Below are 15,921 nucleotides of genomic sequence, written 5' to 3'. Positions count from 1 at the left end.
TGTCTATTTTACTTAAAATTGTATTATATATAAATATTATATGGAAAGAAATACACTAAGTGCAAGTGTTAGCAGTACAGATGCACATTTTTTTATTTTTCTGTATAATCTTAACTTTTTTAGAATGAGTATTTCTATTATGATGGAGAAAACATTTTAAATAAAAGGATAAGTTAATAAAAGCTGAATATCAGCATAAGAAAAATTTTTCAAAAGTCTATTCGAGTTTGACATCAACAAAATTCAGCAAAGTTATAACTCTCTACCACACATTCAACATGTAAACCAAAAATATTTAACAAAAGAAAATAACGTATTTATTTATAAGCATGAATTTATATTTGAATATACATATACAAAGTGCATTGAAGGCCCTCAGTGATGTCATCCCAACTGACCCTGCCTGATTTATCTCCATATACTTCCATTCAATACTATACACATCAGATTCTCTCATATACCTACTGCTTTTCCACATATACTATGTGCTTATTCTAAGACCCCACTCATAATAAATAGCATTTTTCTCTTTTGCACATATTTAACTCTATCTTTTAAAGTCTGGGCTGTAAAGGCTTCTTCTTTGTGAGGTTTGTATTAGATTTTTGTTTCTCCCAGAAAACTAATTCTTCCTTCCTTTGACCTCTCCAATGCAGCATTTTAATTTTCACTTTTTGTGTTATTTATAAACCCTTCTTAATGTTTTTAATGCCCTTAAAACTGTAAGATCCTTGGGACTAAGAATAATGTATTCACCATCTGTATATCCCATACAAGTATCTGGCAAAGGCTTCTATTCACAGTCAGTGTTCAACAAGTAACTGTTGAATAAATTAAGTAATACTGCTAAAATTGAAGTACAGATCTAAACACAAGCGAGAAAAAAAAATAGCTCTTAAGATTCAGTTCCCATGGATTCAAAAATCATAATGGCTTTTAAATTCATGCACATATACAGAGAATAAGAAAGATAAATGTGTAATAGGCAGTATTAGTTTGTATAAACATTCATTACTGAGTTGAAAATGAGATTTAATATGTATTGTTCTTGTATGCTAACTATAATTGAAAAAACTCATTGAATTGTATAATGTAAATACAAGCAACTAATTGTCTACTATATTTCAATAAAGCTGGGGGGGGGAGGGAAAAAATGCATTGTTCTAAGTTTTAAGCTTCTAAGAAGAGCATACTGAAGCCACTCAAAGAAGACGGTGAACTACACATTCAGTGCTAAGAGTATATTCCGCTATATCAGAGTAGCTAACCACTAACAAAGTATTAGGGAACCAGCCTGAGAATACTATGCCACTGAAAGTTATAAGGCTTTATCAATATTTGTGCATGAATGTTATAAAAGTGAAAACACATTTGGTCTAACTGAAATATCTGAACTAACTCAGGATACTCAGATTATCAGCAAATGGTAGTGTCTACACTACCCTGTCACGGTGTCTTAAAAGAGTGAGCCCTTGTCATTAAACAATTTCCTGTTTAGTTTAGCTAACATGAATATTTCTACAACCAACCAATTTCAAAGAAAACTGATAAAATTAATAGTCTTTTTAACATACATCAGTATTCTTTAAAAAATCAATAATTAAAAGGCAAAAAATCAGATAATTTATCTGTACATTAACAAATACAGTTTTCACATGCTAATAATGTCATAATGAAGAACACAATTAGTGGTGGAAATAAAAAAGCAAATAGGTGAATAACAAAAAATGTAAACCAATAGACTAGTGTACTAATTTGCTAATTTTTAATACACAATATATCAAAAATTCTTAAGTTGCTACACTTAATGAGCACAAAAAGGGCACAGAAAACGTAAAACTGCTAATCCAAAAGGAAAGACAGGTTACCATATCTTAAAACACTGTTAAAGAGTGAAAGGGTACAGGGAGAAGCCAGGGATCTCATGTCACCAATAGTGTGGTGATTGATTGAAAATAGATAGTTTTTTATCTCTAAGATAAAAAATGTATTTTGTGGTATTAGCATTTTTTGGATCATTTAACAGCAAGGACATAATAGGAAGTAATAATATATGTAACATTAAGCATAAAAATCAAAATCTTTAAATCTAAAAAATCACTATATAATCTGATGTCCATCCATCTCATTAGCTACACACTGGGTGACTCACTCTGGAATTCCTCCTTTTCACAATTCTTTAGCATTCAGGATCTTCACTCAGGGTCTTTGAATATGCTGTTCTTTCTTACTGATCCACACTCCTAGTACCCCTGTGCTCATTCTTTCTGCTAACTTCCTCATTCTGCTACTCAATCTTCTTAGTTACATATTACATCTGAATAAAATAATTAATTTCATAATAGTTACATAATTCCATTCTTCTCCACTGAACACTGTTCCATAATGGCAAGGTCCATAACTCTTATTCAGTAGTCTGTGACATCTAGCAAAGACAGAGACATTCAACAAGTGCTTAGACAACCAAATGAATAACCAAATCCGAATATGAATATATAGAGAATACCTTCACGTAATCTGAAATAAAATAAGCTGTACGACTACTACAAAACTTCACTTCATAGAATCTTAGCATTTTAGAAACTGAAAAGGACCTTAGAGATCATGTAACCAAACACCTTCGTTTTTGTAGATAAGAAAATGGGGACCAGAGAGGATAAATGAATAGCCGAAGGTCATATACAGCTAATTATAGATCAAGTCAAGAATCCAGATCTCTCAACTTCCAAGAAAGCATTACTCTACATCCTTTTTCAGAACTAAATCTTATGGAAATGGGACCAATGTATTAATAAATGCCTATAATTTTGAGTTGTTTTTTTTTTAATATTTTTTAGGTGAGGCAACTCTTGGTTGACCTCACAGATTGCAAGGACCTTGTCACCTTACGATCCCTTATTTTTTTTATTTTTTACGCCTACATCACCTGGTCTTTCTAGGTGATCTCCCATCCAACTAACCAAGCTCGATCCTGCTTAGCTTCTAAGATCAGACGGGATCGGGCTTGCTCATGGTAGCATCGCCGTAGACCTGAAATTTTTGTTAAAATATTTTTTAAACTTTCAAAATACTTTGGAAAAATCTTTCCTCATATTTATACCCACATACTAAATGTTAAAATCTACTTTAAATGAAAGTTAAAACTGAAAAACATGCTTCAACTGGAGGAAGGCTCAATTAGAACATATGTATTCCAGCAAAATGTATCATTAGTCCAGCAGAGCAAAAATTAGAATTTTGTTAAAATTCATTTTTTAATGTTTTAGGATTTTTGTTAGATTCAAATACAGAGCTAACCTTAGGGAACAAGCAAGTGGCAAACAAAGGTGTAGGAATCGTAATAGAATATTCACTCTCTTATGAAAAAAGTTTTATCTTTGATGTGCATCTATAACCTTAATACTATAAACTCTAAAGTAAATAGCCAACTCAGGCCTCTCAAATAATGAGCATTTGTGGATTTTAAATCCAGAAAAATTTAAAGTAAATTGTGATCTCAAGTCTTCTCACCATTGTATTTTTTTTTTTTGCATTTTTTTTTTTTTTTTTAGGAGAGGCAAACTTTGGTTGACTTACAGATTGCAAGACCTTTGTCAGCTTACAATCCCTTATATCTTTTATTTTTCACGCCTACAGCACCTGGTCTTCCCTAGGTGGTCTCCCATCCAAGTACTAACCAGGCCCAACCTTGCTTAGCTTCTGAGATCAGGCGGGATTGGGCTTGTTCAAGGTAGCATGGCCATAGGCTTTATATCAGTCCACTTTAAAAGATCCCAACATGCTAGCCAAAAACTGTACGTTATGAATCTTCTATAATAAACATACACACGCATGTACACACGCACGCATGTTAGAGCATGCGCATGCGAGCATGTGCGCGCACGCGAGAGCATGTGCACGCACACTCATACACACAGTCACACACACACCCAAGAGTAGTGAGGAACTGTAAGATACATACACCTCTTTCATATCAATTCTACCTAGTGTATTTCCCTCAAAGATATACTGTTGTATTGTTTTTAAAAATAAGTTTCAAAAATTCTTTAAGACCTTAAAATACTATATTCATATTAGTACTTGACTTGCATGAACATTAAATCTTCTAATAATGCAAAAATTTTTATTAGTTACCAATTTTTATTATCAAATCATTTTTATTTTTGTATAATGTGGGCACAGAGCTATTTACTCCTGTAGCTCAATATTAACGATACCAGGATAGAATCTGCCTTTAAAAAGCAGTTCTTGATGATTCTGGGTTCATATCTCTGAGAACAAGATAAAACTTATAGATGACCTCCTCAGATAAAACTACAAAAAACAAAAATGACAAAAAAATACATTTACATACACCTTTAATTGATTCTAGAAACTTTTTTTGCAGTTCTAAGCACTGCTGGGAGTTCACTGGAGATCCCTGCACCTTCTCTATAGAAAGAGTTCATCTAAAATAAGAACATAAAACTACATTTCACGTGTATTTTACATAGTCTATAATACATGAAAACTACATATTACCAACTCAATGGTTAGGGCAAAACCTGCCTATGCATACCTAGCAGCATGAGGAAGATGTTAATGGCATTTACTTGTTTTTTTGGAAGGATGGGGGGTCAAGAGAAAATATGTTATAGCTTAGTATTCACACACAAATTAGTCAATAAACTGTTTTTCATTTTCCCTTATCAAAACAAAGTATTAAAGTTTTTTGGTTCAAAGAAAAAAATGCAAGTTATCTAAGTGCATCTTCTCCTGTAAAACACCTACTTAATATTCTTTCACTCATATTCTCTCCCTCCCTCTCCTTTTCTATCTTATCACTTCCAAAGAGTATCTTCCTTAAAAAATGGCATAATTTCAGGGTTTTTTAAACACTGAACTCTTAATAATTGGAAATTGTTATCATGAATATTAATTATTTTAACTAAGCTGAAATAAAGTCAGACCTTCAAGGAGAATTATAATAACAGAATAGCAGCAGTAATGACAACATGCCTTTACTGGAGCCATCCACAAAAGTGCCTCATCAAAATAATAATACAGCACTAATGACTACTGTCCTTCCTAAATGGCCTGAAGCAGGTAACATTTTTTTTTAGTATTATTTGCTTCTAGAACTTCGCTGTGCCCTATCAACTGAAACTATATCTCAATCAAATTTTTTAACCTGTTATCTAAAATTACTCTAGGTATTATCCTAAGAGAAAGAGTCTTGATGAACTGCTCTAGGAGTTTTTGGACCTGAACTGCATGGCAGCTATCTTATTTCCTCAAATTCTAAAGATTTTAAGATATACCACTGACTTAATAATAGCTTTTCACAGGGGGAAAAAAATCACTATATAGTTTCTCCTTTTCTTTGTTCAAATTAATAATTACGAAAAAAAAATTAATTTACCAACTCGTTACAGAAGTTTTAGAAAAAAGACAAACCTTGAGTTTAGAAATCTAGTCCCAAAATTCTTGTAAAAGAATACACAAAAGTAGATGTTCTGACAGTTTCCTGGAAATGGATCTTTATTCTAGACTTCAAGATAGATTGTGCAGAAAAATGGATCTTTATTCTAGACTCTAGGACAGATTTTCCAAGAAAAATTCAGAATTCTCAATTAATCTAACACCCTCACTTTATATTTGATTAAATTCATTTCTGGAGATATTCAATGGTTAATCAAAATCCAATAATTAACTGGAAGAAAAGCAGAGACCAGAAGCCAATCTCCTGGGTTCAGGTCCAGACGTCCTTCTTCTACTCCTCCTTCTTCTACTCCGCTCTTCCTCATTGGAACTGTATCTAATTACACTAAGATAGTAACTGTAATAACAAATAATAGTCGTTGCCATGTACTGAGTTCCTACTAAATGCCAGTAGCAGACAAATCTCTAGTACTGACAACAGCCCAGAAAGGTATTACTATCCTCATTTTAAGATTTTTTATAAAAAATTAATTTTTAATTAAATTTTAATCTTTTTTTTTAGAAAGGGTTTAATGGAAGTTAATGGTTTTGCCCCATGTCACACTTATTGGGATTTAGACACTCTGACCCCCTGCTGTCTGTGTCTGGACCATGCATTCACATTTCAACCCTCTGTGCTTGCATATTCCTGATCTAGTAACACTCTTACTCCAAATATCTGAAGGATCACTTCATCACTTCCTTCAAGTCTGTTCAAATGTCACCTTATCGGTCTTTCCTTCACTACCAGATAAAAAGATATCTTCTCCTCCCTTCTCGTCCTCACTACTCTTTCACTGCTTTATTTTCTTCACAGAATTGTTTGGTACTTGAAATATTCAATAGTATCTATTCATTATCTTTCTCCACTAGAGTATAAGCTATACAAGGACAGGAACTTAGTCTATTTGGATCACCAGTGTCTAGCTCATAATAGGTGTTCAATAAACTGTTGAATAAATGCATAAATGACTGAATGCACACTAATTCTCTACATTTCTAGACAATATATATGTACTCAGGAGTAACATTTAAAATATAAAAGACTAGTAGGGTAAACAGCAGAGGTTCCAGTACCTACAAAGCCAACAGATGGCCAAAGTTTCAGAGGACCAGAAAGGCACAGGTATTTACCCACCAGAATGCTAGGACTACCAGTCAGAGGCAAGGTCTTCTCCAACCATCGTGAGAGGTTTGGGAATGGGGGATAGGGCATGCAGCAAAGGCATCAGGGGAAGTGCAGTGCTTCTTCACACCAGGGCTCCCTGGCTGGAATGGCAAGGTCTTGGAAAGCTCCAAACAGCAGCTATTTGCGTTCTTTACAGAATTATTTGAATATTTTAACCAGTACAGCCATATACTTGTTTGTAATGGTTGAACATCAGTCCTGCACGCATTCCTCATACCCAGCACTATTACTTTATTTAGGTAATTCTCACCTAACTGGACAAATAATACAACCATTCATCAATTAGTAGATGCTATACTGACCTCTGGAATCCTAACAGCTAATAAATGAAGAGGAAAAAAATTTAAAAGGGATTACACGATGATGTTCAAGCTAGCCTTTTTAAAAGAACTACAAATATTCTGATGTGAGAAAACCAGAAGGTCCCGACAATTACCATAAATTTCCACACAATCCACATATTTATGTGCTCATTTGACCACACCAGCAACAAAAAAAAAAAGAATTTTGTGATTAAAGCTCACATCTGGAAACAATCATTTCACTACAACTTGTATTTTTTTGCCATGTCAGCAATCTGCCACAATATTTCCCTAAATGATTTAAAGTATAGAATTTAAATGCTTTAAAAATAATCTTAAGGGATAAGAATATATTTCAGAATATACCGATAAAAGATTTCCTCCCAAAAGTGACAGTTTAATTTCCTAGGCATAGTATCAAATAAATATTAGACATGTATGCTATACTTGATTAACAAAATTTATACGGAACAGGTAACAACCAAAGACAGCAATTTTTATTCAAATATTTGCTTAATGTAGAGAAAAGTGGGAGAAATTAATATTCAGGATTTTTAAAAATTCAACTTCAGAACTTAAGGGTCAAATGTTCTCATAGGTTTACATAATAAGTGTCTCAAAGATTGAAAACTACTTTCCTCCAACCTCTCCCCGACAAATACACACAGATGCACACACAACTAATGAATTCTATGACAATTCCACCAATGCTTTAGCTTTGGTCTTTACACATTAAGGATAGCTTTCGAATTACTGTAAGGATGCCACACTAATTTCCCTACTTCAATCTTTCGATAGAAAAAAAAAGAAAAACAATTTATGAGATAATCAGGGAAACTGAAACAGACTTGATATTTGATTATATAAATTACTGTTAAATGATTTTAGGTATAATAATAAAAGTACGTACTTATGTGCATATACAAATAGATAGGAAGACATATATATAGATGTGTGTGTGTATATATATATGAATACATTGATGAAATGTCATGATTTTAAAAAGTTGATGTTAATATTTCAGTAGTATAATAATGCAGTTGTGGTACACACTCATTTCTATATATATACAAACATGTATGATTTTGGAGTCCTTCTCTTGTATATACTAAAATTTTTATGGTTTAAATTGTATAATTCCTGATATTTGTCTTAAAATAACCTGTGGCAGTAAAATGAATAGATGATGAAACAGATTAAATGAAATAGCCTGTATGGTGATAACTGTTGAAGTCAGATGATGAGTATATGAACATTCATTATAATTCTCACCACTTATACCTATGTTTGAAATTTTCCATAATAAAAAGTTTAACAATAAATAAAATGTTCCACTAAAAAACAAAGTTGCCTATTATTTGAAGTTTTTTTTCCAAATCCTCCAGGCAGATTCTGTTGATTGGGCTGCTATTACAACTCTATGACAGTTATCATCATTAAATGATTTCCATTAGACTAGATATAGTGGGCTCCTTAAAGTCCAAGCACTGTCCTATTCATTTTGGTTTCACCAGAGCCTAACACAATAGCAAAAAGTCAGCCCTTAATAAATGTTTACTGAACTTAAATGAACGTAAGTTAAAAAAAGAAAAAAAAAAGCACAATCTTGTTTGACTGTGGTTTTGCAGAAACCAGTTTTTTTCCATGTCATTTACTTATTAGTAGTAACTGTAAAGCAAAAAGGATTAAAACCACATATCTAATATTCCTGCAACATTATTTTAGAAGTGCTAACTCTATAAACAACTCATCTGGAGACTCCTTGTGGGCACAACAGTGTATTTAATAGCTACATGCTTCAATTTTAGTTAACTGCCAAATCTGGTTTTCCAAATACTGGGGGATCTGCAATTAACATCAAAGATGTCGCATGATTCTTAAATTAAGAAACTTAATTTTAAATAATTTTAATACACATGCAGAAAAAATATGTAACATTATACACCAACCAGTGCAGATATAGAACATTTGGATCATGCAAACAGTTCTATAGAACATTGCTACTCTAGAGGACTTAGATCAGAAGGGGCTCTCATTTTCTATTAAATATCTGTATTGCCTAAATATTGCATAGTGGGCACGTATTTATTTTTATTGAGGCAAAATAGTAAAACTTGCCATTTCAACCATTTCTAAGTGTACAATTCAGTGGCATTAATTATAACCACAATGTTTTGCAACCATCACAACGACCTGTTTTCAAAACTTTTCATCACCCCAAATAGAACTCTTTAACCATTAAGCAATAATTTCCTACTCCTTCTCTCCTACTCTTGGTAACCTCTAATCTGTCTCTGTGAATTTGCCTATTCTACATATTCATATAAGTGGAATCATAAAAGTTGTCCTTTTGTGTCTGGCTTATTTCACTTAGCATGTTTTCAAGGTTCATCCATGATGTAGTAGGTATCAGAACTTCATTCCTTTTGACGGCGGAATAAGATTCCATTGTATGTATATACTACATTATCCATTCATTCACTGATAAACACTTGGGTTGTTTATACTTTGGGGTATTGTGAATGATGCTACAATGAACATTAGTGTACAGATATCTGAGTTCCTGTTTTCAGTTCTGTGTATACGCCTAGTTGTGGGTTGCTGGGTCACATCATAATTGTTTAGCTTTTTGAAGAACCATCAAACTGTTTTCCACAGTGGCTGTACAAACTTACATTGAGTGAACTTGGCATCTTTGTCAAAAGATACATGGGTTTATTTCTTGACCCTTAATTCTATTCCATTGGTATACGTTTATCCCTATGCCATTTCCACACTGTTGATTACAGTATCTTTGTAGCAAGTTTTAAAATCACGAAGCGTGTGTCCTCTGACTTTGTTATTCTTTTTCTATACTGTTTTGGTATCTAGGATTCCCTGAAACTCCTTATGGATTTGAGAATTAACTTTTCCATTTCTGCAAAAAGGATTGCTGGAATTTTTATAGGAAATGGCACTGAATCTATAGATCATTTTGGATAGTACTGATAGCTTAATATTAAGTCTTTCTACCCAGGAAAGTGCAGATCTTTCCATTCATTTAGGTCTTATTTTCTTTTAGCAATGTTTTTTAACTTTCAGTATACAAGTCTTCTACTACATTGATTAAATTTATTCCTAGGTGTATTATTCTTTTAGAGGCTATCATATATGAAATTTTCATAATTTCTTTTCCAGATTGTTCACTGTAGGTGTATAGAAATACTACTGATTTTTGTGTGTTGATCTTATAACCTGCAACACTGCTTATTAGTTTCAGTAGCTTTCTCTTGGATTCTTTGGGATTTTCAAATATAGGGATTTACTTCTTCCAATACAATTTAGATGTCTTTTATTTCTTTTTTAATTACTCTAGTTAGAACTTCCAGTACAATGTTGAATAGCAGTGGTGAAAGTGAGCATCCTTGTGTTGTTCTTAATCTTAGAGGAAAAGCTTTCAGTCTTTCACCACTGAGTACGATGTTAGTTGTTAATTTTTCATAATTGCCCTTTATCATGTTGAGGAAGTTCCCTCCTATTCTGAGTCTTCTGAGTGTTTTGATTATTAATAGGTATAGAATGGGTATAGAATTTTATCAAATGCCTTTATTGCATCAATTAAAAGATTAGTTCTTTTTTTCCCTTTGCTCTAATAATGTGATGAATTACAATGAATGATTTTCTTATCTAGAATCAAACTGCACTCCTGGGATAAATTCCACTTAGTCATTGTGTCTACTCTGTTTAACATGCTGCTGGTTTGGCTTGACAACATTTTGTTGAGAATTTAGCAGGCATGTAGTTTTAAAACAACTATAAGAAAATATTACAAACATACAAAGAGATGTAAAATGTAAAATAGTCAGATTTAGCATATTATTTCTTAGTAAGGATTTTTTTAATTGAGGGGAAATATCTTTTAGACATTCTATTAAATACTAAAATATAATGAAGTGAGAGGAAAAATTGTCCCTTTTTACATCAATGTTTCACTGACTTATAAATGTTCCAATTTTTTAAGTACCACTTTTTATGTGCCTGCAAATATATAATAAATCTCTAAAAAAGGGTCTATAGGATGAATATAGCATCATCAATAATTCTAAATCTACTGCTAAAATAAATATGAAAATATTTTACCCCTTCATAGAAAACTTTTGCACAGTCCTTTGCTAATTTTCCAAAAAATAACACATTGATGGTGTTGATCTCAGAATTTGAATTTTCTTGTTCTACAGAGAAAAACACACACATACAAGAAAACTTATTTGATATGGCAGTTTTATACACACAAGAAAATCGATGACAACTACATTCTAAAAACAATAGTTACTTCAAAATGTAATTATGAAGAAGAACAATTAAATGTATACAATTTACTTTTAGTTTACTATAATACCTTAATTGCAAAAACAATGTACAGAATGCTAGTAGGCATTAAACCAAAATTATAACGATTCAACTAGAATACATTTTATAAATTTCTGCAGATACCAAATTAACATCACATAATAACCACTTTCTATTTATTTTCCCATATTTACAATAAAAATATTTTTATGAGGTACTAATTATTCAATTTTATACTATATAACATATCACCCCCAAAATATTTCATTGAAATTCTAGTAATCTATAGTCATCGGTGCAGTAAGTTTTAATCTAGACAAGTATGGTCTTCTCCTCTACTACCCATATATTGAAGAGTAAAAAAGCAGTGTGTGTAGTTAAAAGACCAATCTATTTGTGATTTTGAAAATGAAAATTACTTGGGAATAAAAAATGAATACTCTATAAGTAACTTCGTTCAGATCTTCTTGGCTTGGGAAAGAATCTCCATAATCTTCATTTTATGGAAGTCACTTCTTATAATTACTGTAGCAGGGCCAAATGTGAAGAGTCAATTACATCATCTTATAAGTAAAATTGTGCTTCTGTGTATATTTATGTATATGTGTGTACATATATGCAAAGTTACCCATTTGTGGATTATAGGCAAACATTTACATAAAAATGGTCTTATTATATTATATACCTTGCAGTCCGATCTTCAAAATAGGTGTTCTGTTTCCACCATAAGTTAAAGAAGAGATACGTGAAAGTTTTCCCTGAAATGAGAGAAAAAGAATTACAAGGAAAAGCCACAAAGGGCTTATTATAACACCATAAGTAACAATTGGAATAATTTTTTTAAAGCAATTGACTCTTGTTTTTTGAGAAATCAAAGTCATTATTTTTAAGACATAAAAATGATTTTTTTTAGAGAAAAATCAGAGGGCCTGAAAATACTTTAGGTTTATAATTTTTTAAACAATCTTATTAAATATTGTCAATTCCTCATTTTACATAAAAAGATGACCGAGCTCAACTTAAATATTATCAATTCCTCATTTTACATAAAAAGATGAAAGAGCTCAACTTCAGCTTCTTTTTAACCTGTAATACTACTCTCCACTAAAGAAAAAAATTGAGTTTGCTACTAAAAAGAAATTAACTTATTAAGAAAAAATTCAAAAGTACAAAATGATAATCTCATAAATAAGGACAGTATGGACTTGATGGACTAAGGCAAAAATACAGTTTAGTCTTTGTTCTGCTTCTGTAACTAACCAATTCTGTCAGCCTAAAAAAGTTATTTAATCAGAATTTCATGTAAAATAAAGTATTTAATCCGGATAGTTTCTATAAGGTCTTCTGGTTCTAAAATTTAATGATTCTTTGAACAAATATATTATAGGGCTCTTTGAAAACTTCCACATAGATATGTAACTTATTCAATAAAGTTTAAAAATAGATCTCCCACACTAATATTCCAGACTTTGATATAGCCAACAAAAAAAAATAACAGTTTTGTGCATATATCAATTTTACTTAAAAGACAAGAATCAGAAAAAAATTAAAATATGACTATCAGTAGTGCATAATGATTCATTCAAAAGTAAAGGTAAATAGTTCTGTCAATGACACGCAACATCACCATCCACTATTCACCTTCTCCTCCCTGATGACACTGGGGCGAAGCTAGATTTCACCTCACCCCAGTGGCTGACAGCAGGAAAGACAGGAACCCCTGCCTGGATCTTTCTTTCTTATCTTTCTTTCAGAAACAAGTCCTTAAACTGCTGGGGAGAAGGGCAACAAAGCAATGAATTTTAAAGCTTTGGTGAAAAATCACTGCAGCTGGAAGGAGAAAATAGAAAAAAACTAAAAGTAAAACTATTTCATCTGAAATAAAATACCAGGAAATTCGAAAATAAATAGAAGAGTAAAAGATAAACAAATGTGTATATGGAGATGATTAGAAGGGTAAAACCAAAATGCAGCATTTTCTTTCTCTTACTACCTTTTAACACCCATTTTATTAATAAGCCTTTCACCTTCCTCTCGTCATTTTCTCCTTAGACCAACTTAAATGTACAACAAAAATGTAAAATTCACTAAATATGCATAACAGAATATTGAATACAATAGAAAAAAGGTTCAGTGAACCTGAAGCTAGATCAATAAAAATTACTCATTCTTAAAATTCCTCTCCACCAAAAAAAGAAAACAATACTTAAGAAAAAGGAACAGTATCCTCAGAAATCTATAGGGAGGGAAAAAAAATTCCAAGAAGCATTACCCAATAATTTCCCTAATTTGATAAAAAACATGAACTTATGGATCACATAGCTGGAATCTGCGGCTGAGGAAAACGACCTGAACAACATCCCCTGGCTAATAAGAAACAATAAACTAACAAACCATAATCGCAGGAGAGATCAATGGGCCAAGGGAAATTTTCTAAAGTTGCACATGCACATTAGCTAAAAGAGCTGTCCTAAAGTTAACTTTTCTACACTATTTAAGATGCTAATGAGACATGCGACGCATGAAGTTGCATATACGTAAGCTAGCATAGGGATAATAAGAGGGACTCTTAAAACCAGACTCCATCCTATTAGGTCAGGAATGCATAGGGAAAACCCGAGACACACCTATTAACTGCCTGTTGCCCACATTTTAAATATACATAACTAAAAAGGGAGAATACAACGCAATCAGGAGACCTTATAAAAATAACCCAACATGTCCTAGTCTCATGAATTGTTTTTAAGAAAATGCCTGTGTAAATTTGTCTTTACAGAACCTGAAATAAAACCCTGTTGTGAGACAAGATTAAGCAGTCATTTGCTGACCACAGCAGTAAGGATAGCAGAACAGTCCACCAGCTTCCCCAACTTAGCCCCTTCTGCTTCCAATAGCCTACAGCCTCTCACATAATCCTATTGGGAAACCAGCCAGCTCCTTTCTTCTTGCTGGTTCCCTGGGGCACTACCTCTCAATAAAGCTTTGTTTGCTGAACTTCCTACTGGGTATAGTGCTCATTTCTATAACTTCCTACTGAGTATAGTAATCGTTTCTATAAAAATAGGACCCAGAAACCTGGCATTAGTTATCCACCTCCCCAACAGATCCAAGAAGCTCAGTTACCAACAAGCAGGAGAAATTCAAAGAAAAACCACATCTAGGCACATGACACTCTAACTGCTAAAAACAAGGTAATTATTCTGAGTTAAAAAAAGTCTTACCTGGATATATTTCTTGCTATAATCACAGCCTGGCTGTAGGGATCTGAAATCTACTTTGTGTGATTTACTTAGTGGCTCAAACTCAGGTACACCATTGATTTCTTTTATTAATTCAAGTGGCATATCAGATCAGCTGCTCAGCGCTGTCCAAAAAAAGAAAGTTGATTATCTTGCTGCTGAAAACACAAAGACCAATGTTTTATCCAAAACGCAGTCAATAATTTGCTTTAAGCTTCTTTGACTTAGTTTTGTTTTTCCTTTAAGTTAGTTATTGTTAGGGGGTTAGGGGAGTGGATTACTCTATAATTTTTTTTTTTTTACAAGGATCAAATATCCTTTCCCCTAAGGCACTGAAACTTAACTCTTTTCTATTTAGTTTTGTATTTCAGGAAGTACCTCTAAAAGCCAGTTTTAGGATCTGTGAAAACTGTGCTAACAATTGCCTTACCACTGTGCTTTAAAAGGTATAAGCTACTAGGGGAGGGTGTGAGATTCAAAAGTTTTGGTTTCGTTTTTAATCCTTTTAACAATTTTTAATAATAGTACGCAAACTGTACGCCAAAGGCAAATTATTCCAAAATTATCAGTTGCCTCCTCCCTCCAGTCCCAATACAATCAAAAGAAACAACTATTTAACTGATGTCAACCTTTGCATTGTAAGTTCAATTTTATGTCTCAAATCTCTTAACTAGAACATGCACTAGTATCAGTATTTAATTTTGATGTGTACGCACCAACCTTCCCCAAGTCAGTAGAGCTCCGTGAGGACTGGGACTTGGACTAAAGCAGACAGCTCTCAAAATGTCAGGCAAGAGGCTGAACACAACAGGCTTACGATAAAGACACGTATAAAGTTTCTCTGCAATAACTACAGCAAATATTGTTCTAAATTAAATCGACCCCTTCATAATACCAGTTTAGGCCCAATCCATCTTGAACCCACGCAACTAACTGCAAAATTACCCATTCACTCACCGCGCTCCAAACCAAAACTAAGTTTAGGCGGGCGCGCCTATGACGTCACACGTACGCCGGCGGCGCAGTTCCCACGCATGCGTACACTAGCACTTGGGCTAAACTGCCGTTCGCTTTCGCGCCCGCTGAGGACAAACGGCATGATGGTTACCTACGTCTAAGAGGCCGTGGAAGTTTCCACGGAATACGAAATATGTAAGGGCGCGGCGCCAGGGGAATCGTGGGACATCCGTACAGTCTCAGCCCATGGATGCCGCCTCTCCCCTTAGCTCCGCCCCCGACCAATTTCCGGCTGTCAAGGCCAGAGGCAGCCGTGACGGAGGCGGGGGCTGCCTTCTAAATCCTGTAACCAATTAAAAACTATTCCAAAACCAGGTCGGAGTTTGAGATTCCGTTTGGTAAAGTAGAAGCTTCTGTGGGCCGGGCACTTTTAACCTCCAGTTAT

The 15,921-nt window shown here is 33.4% G+C and overlaps 1 protein-coding gene and 1 pseudogene across 10 annotated transcripts in view; both read right to left on the bottom strand.

Moving 5' to 3' along the window:
• The window catches only part of POT1 (protection of telomeres 1), a 101,711-nt gene extending 86,086 nt beyond the window's left edge, over positions 1-15,625 (bottom strand). For 6 of the 10 annotated variants that reach the window (XM_039861023.1, XM_039861022.1, XM_039861016.1 and 3 more), the window contains exons 1-4: positions 15,236-15,458; positions 14,502-14,644; positions 11,966-12,038; positions 11,071-11,162 (exon numbers count right to left, since the gene is read on the bottom strand). In XM_039861023.1, coding sequence (XP_039716957.1) covers positions 11,071-11,162; positions 11,966-12,038; positions 14,502-14,624 — 288 coding nt within the window. In that variant the 5' untranslated portion in view covers positions 14,625-14,644; positions 15,236-15,458. The other 4 variants (XM_039861025.1, XM_039861026.1, XM_039861017.1 and 1 more) reach the window with 3 other exon arrangements.
• On the bottom strand, positions 3,628-3,747 carry LOC120601298 (uncharacterized; annotated as a pseudogene).
• Positions 15,626-15,921: the final 296 nt, after the last annotated feature.

This window comes from Pteropus medius, unplaced genomic scaffold (assembly GCF_902729225.1).
Source record: "Pteropus medius unplaced genomic scaffold, Ma_sr-lr_union100, whole genome shotgun sequence".
NCBI classification, from domain to species: Eukaryota; Metazoa; Chordata; class Mammalia; order Chiroptera; family Pteropodidae; genus Pteropus; species Pteropus medius.
The sequence above is the reverse complement of the archived record's forward strand: the minus strand, read 5'-3'. Positions and strand labels throughout refer to the sequence as shown.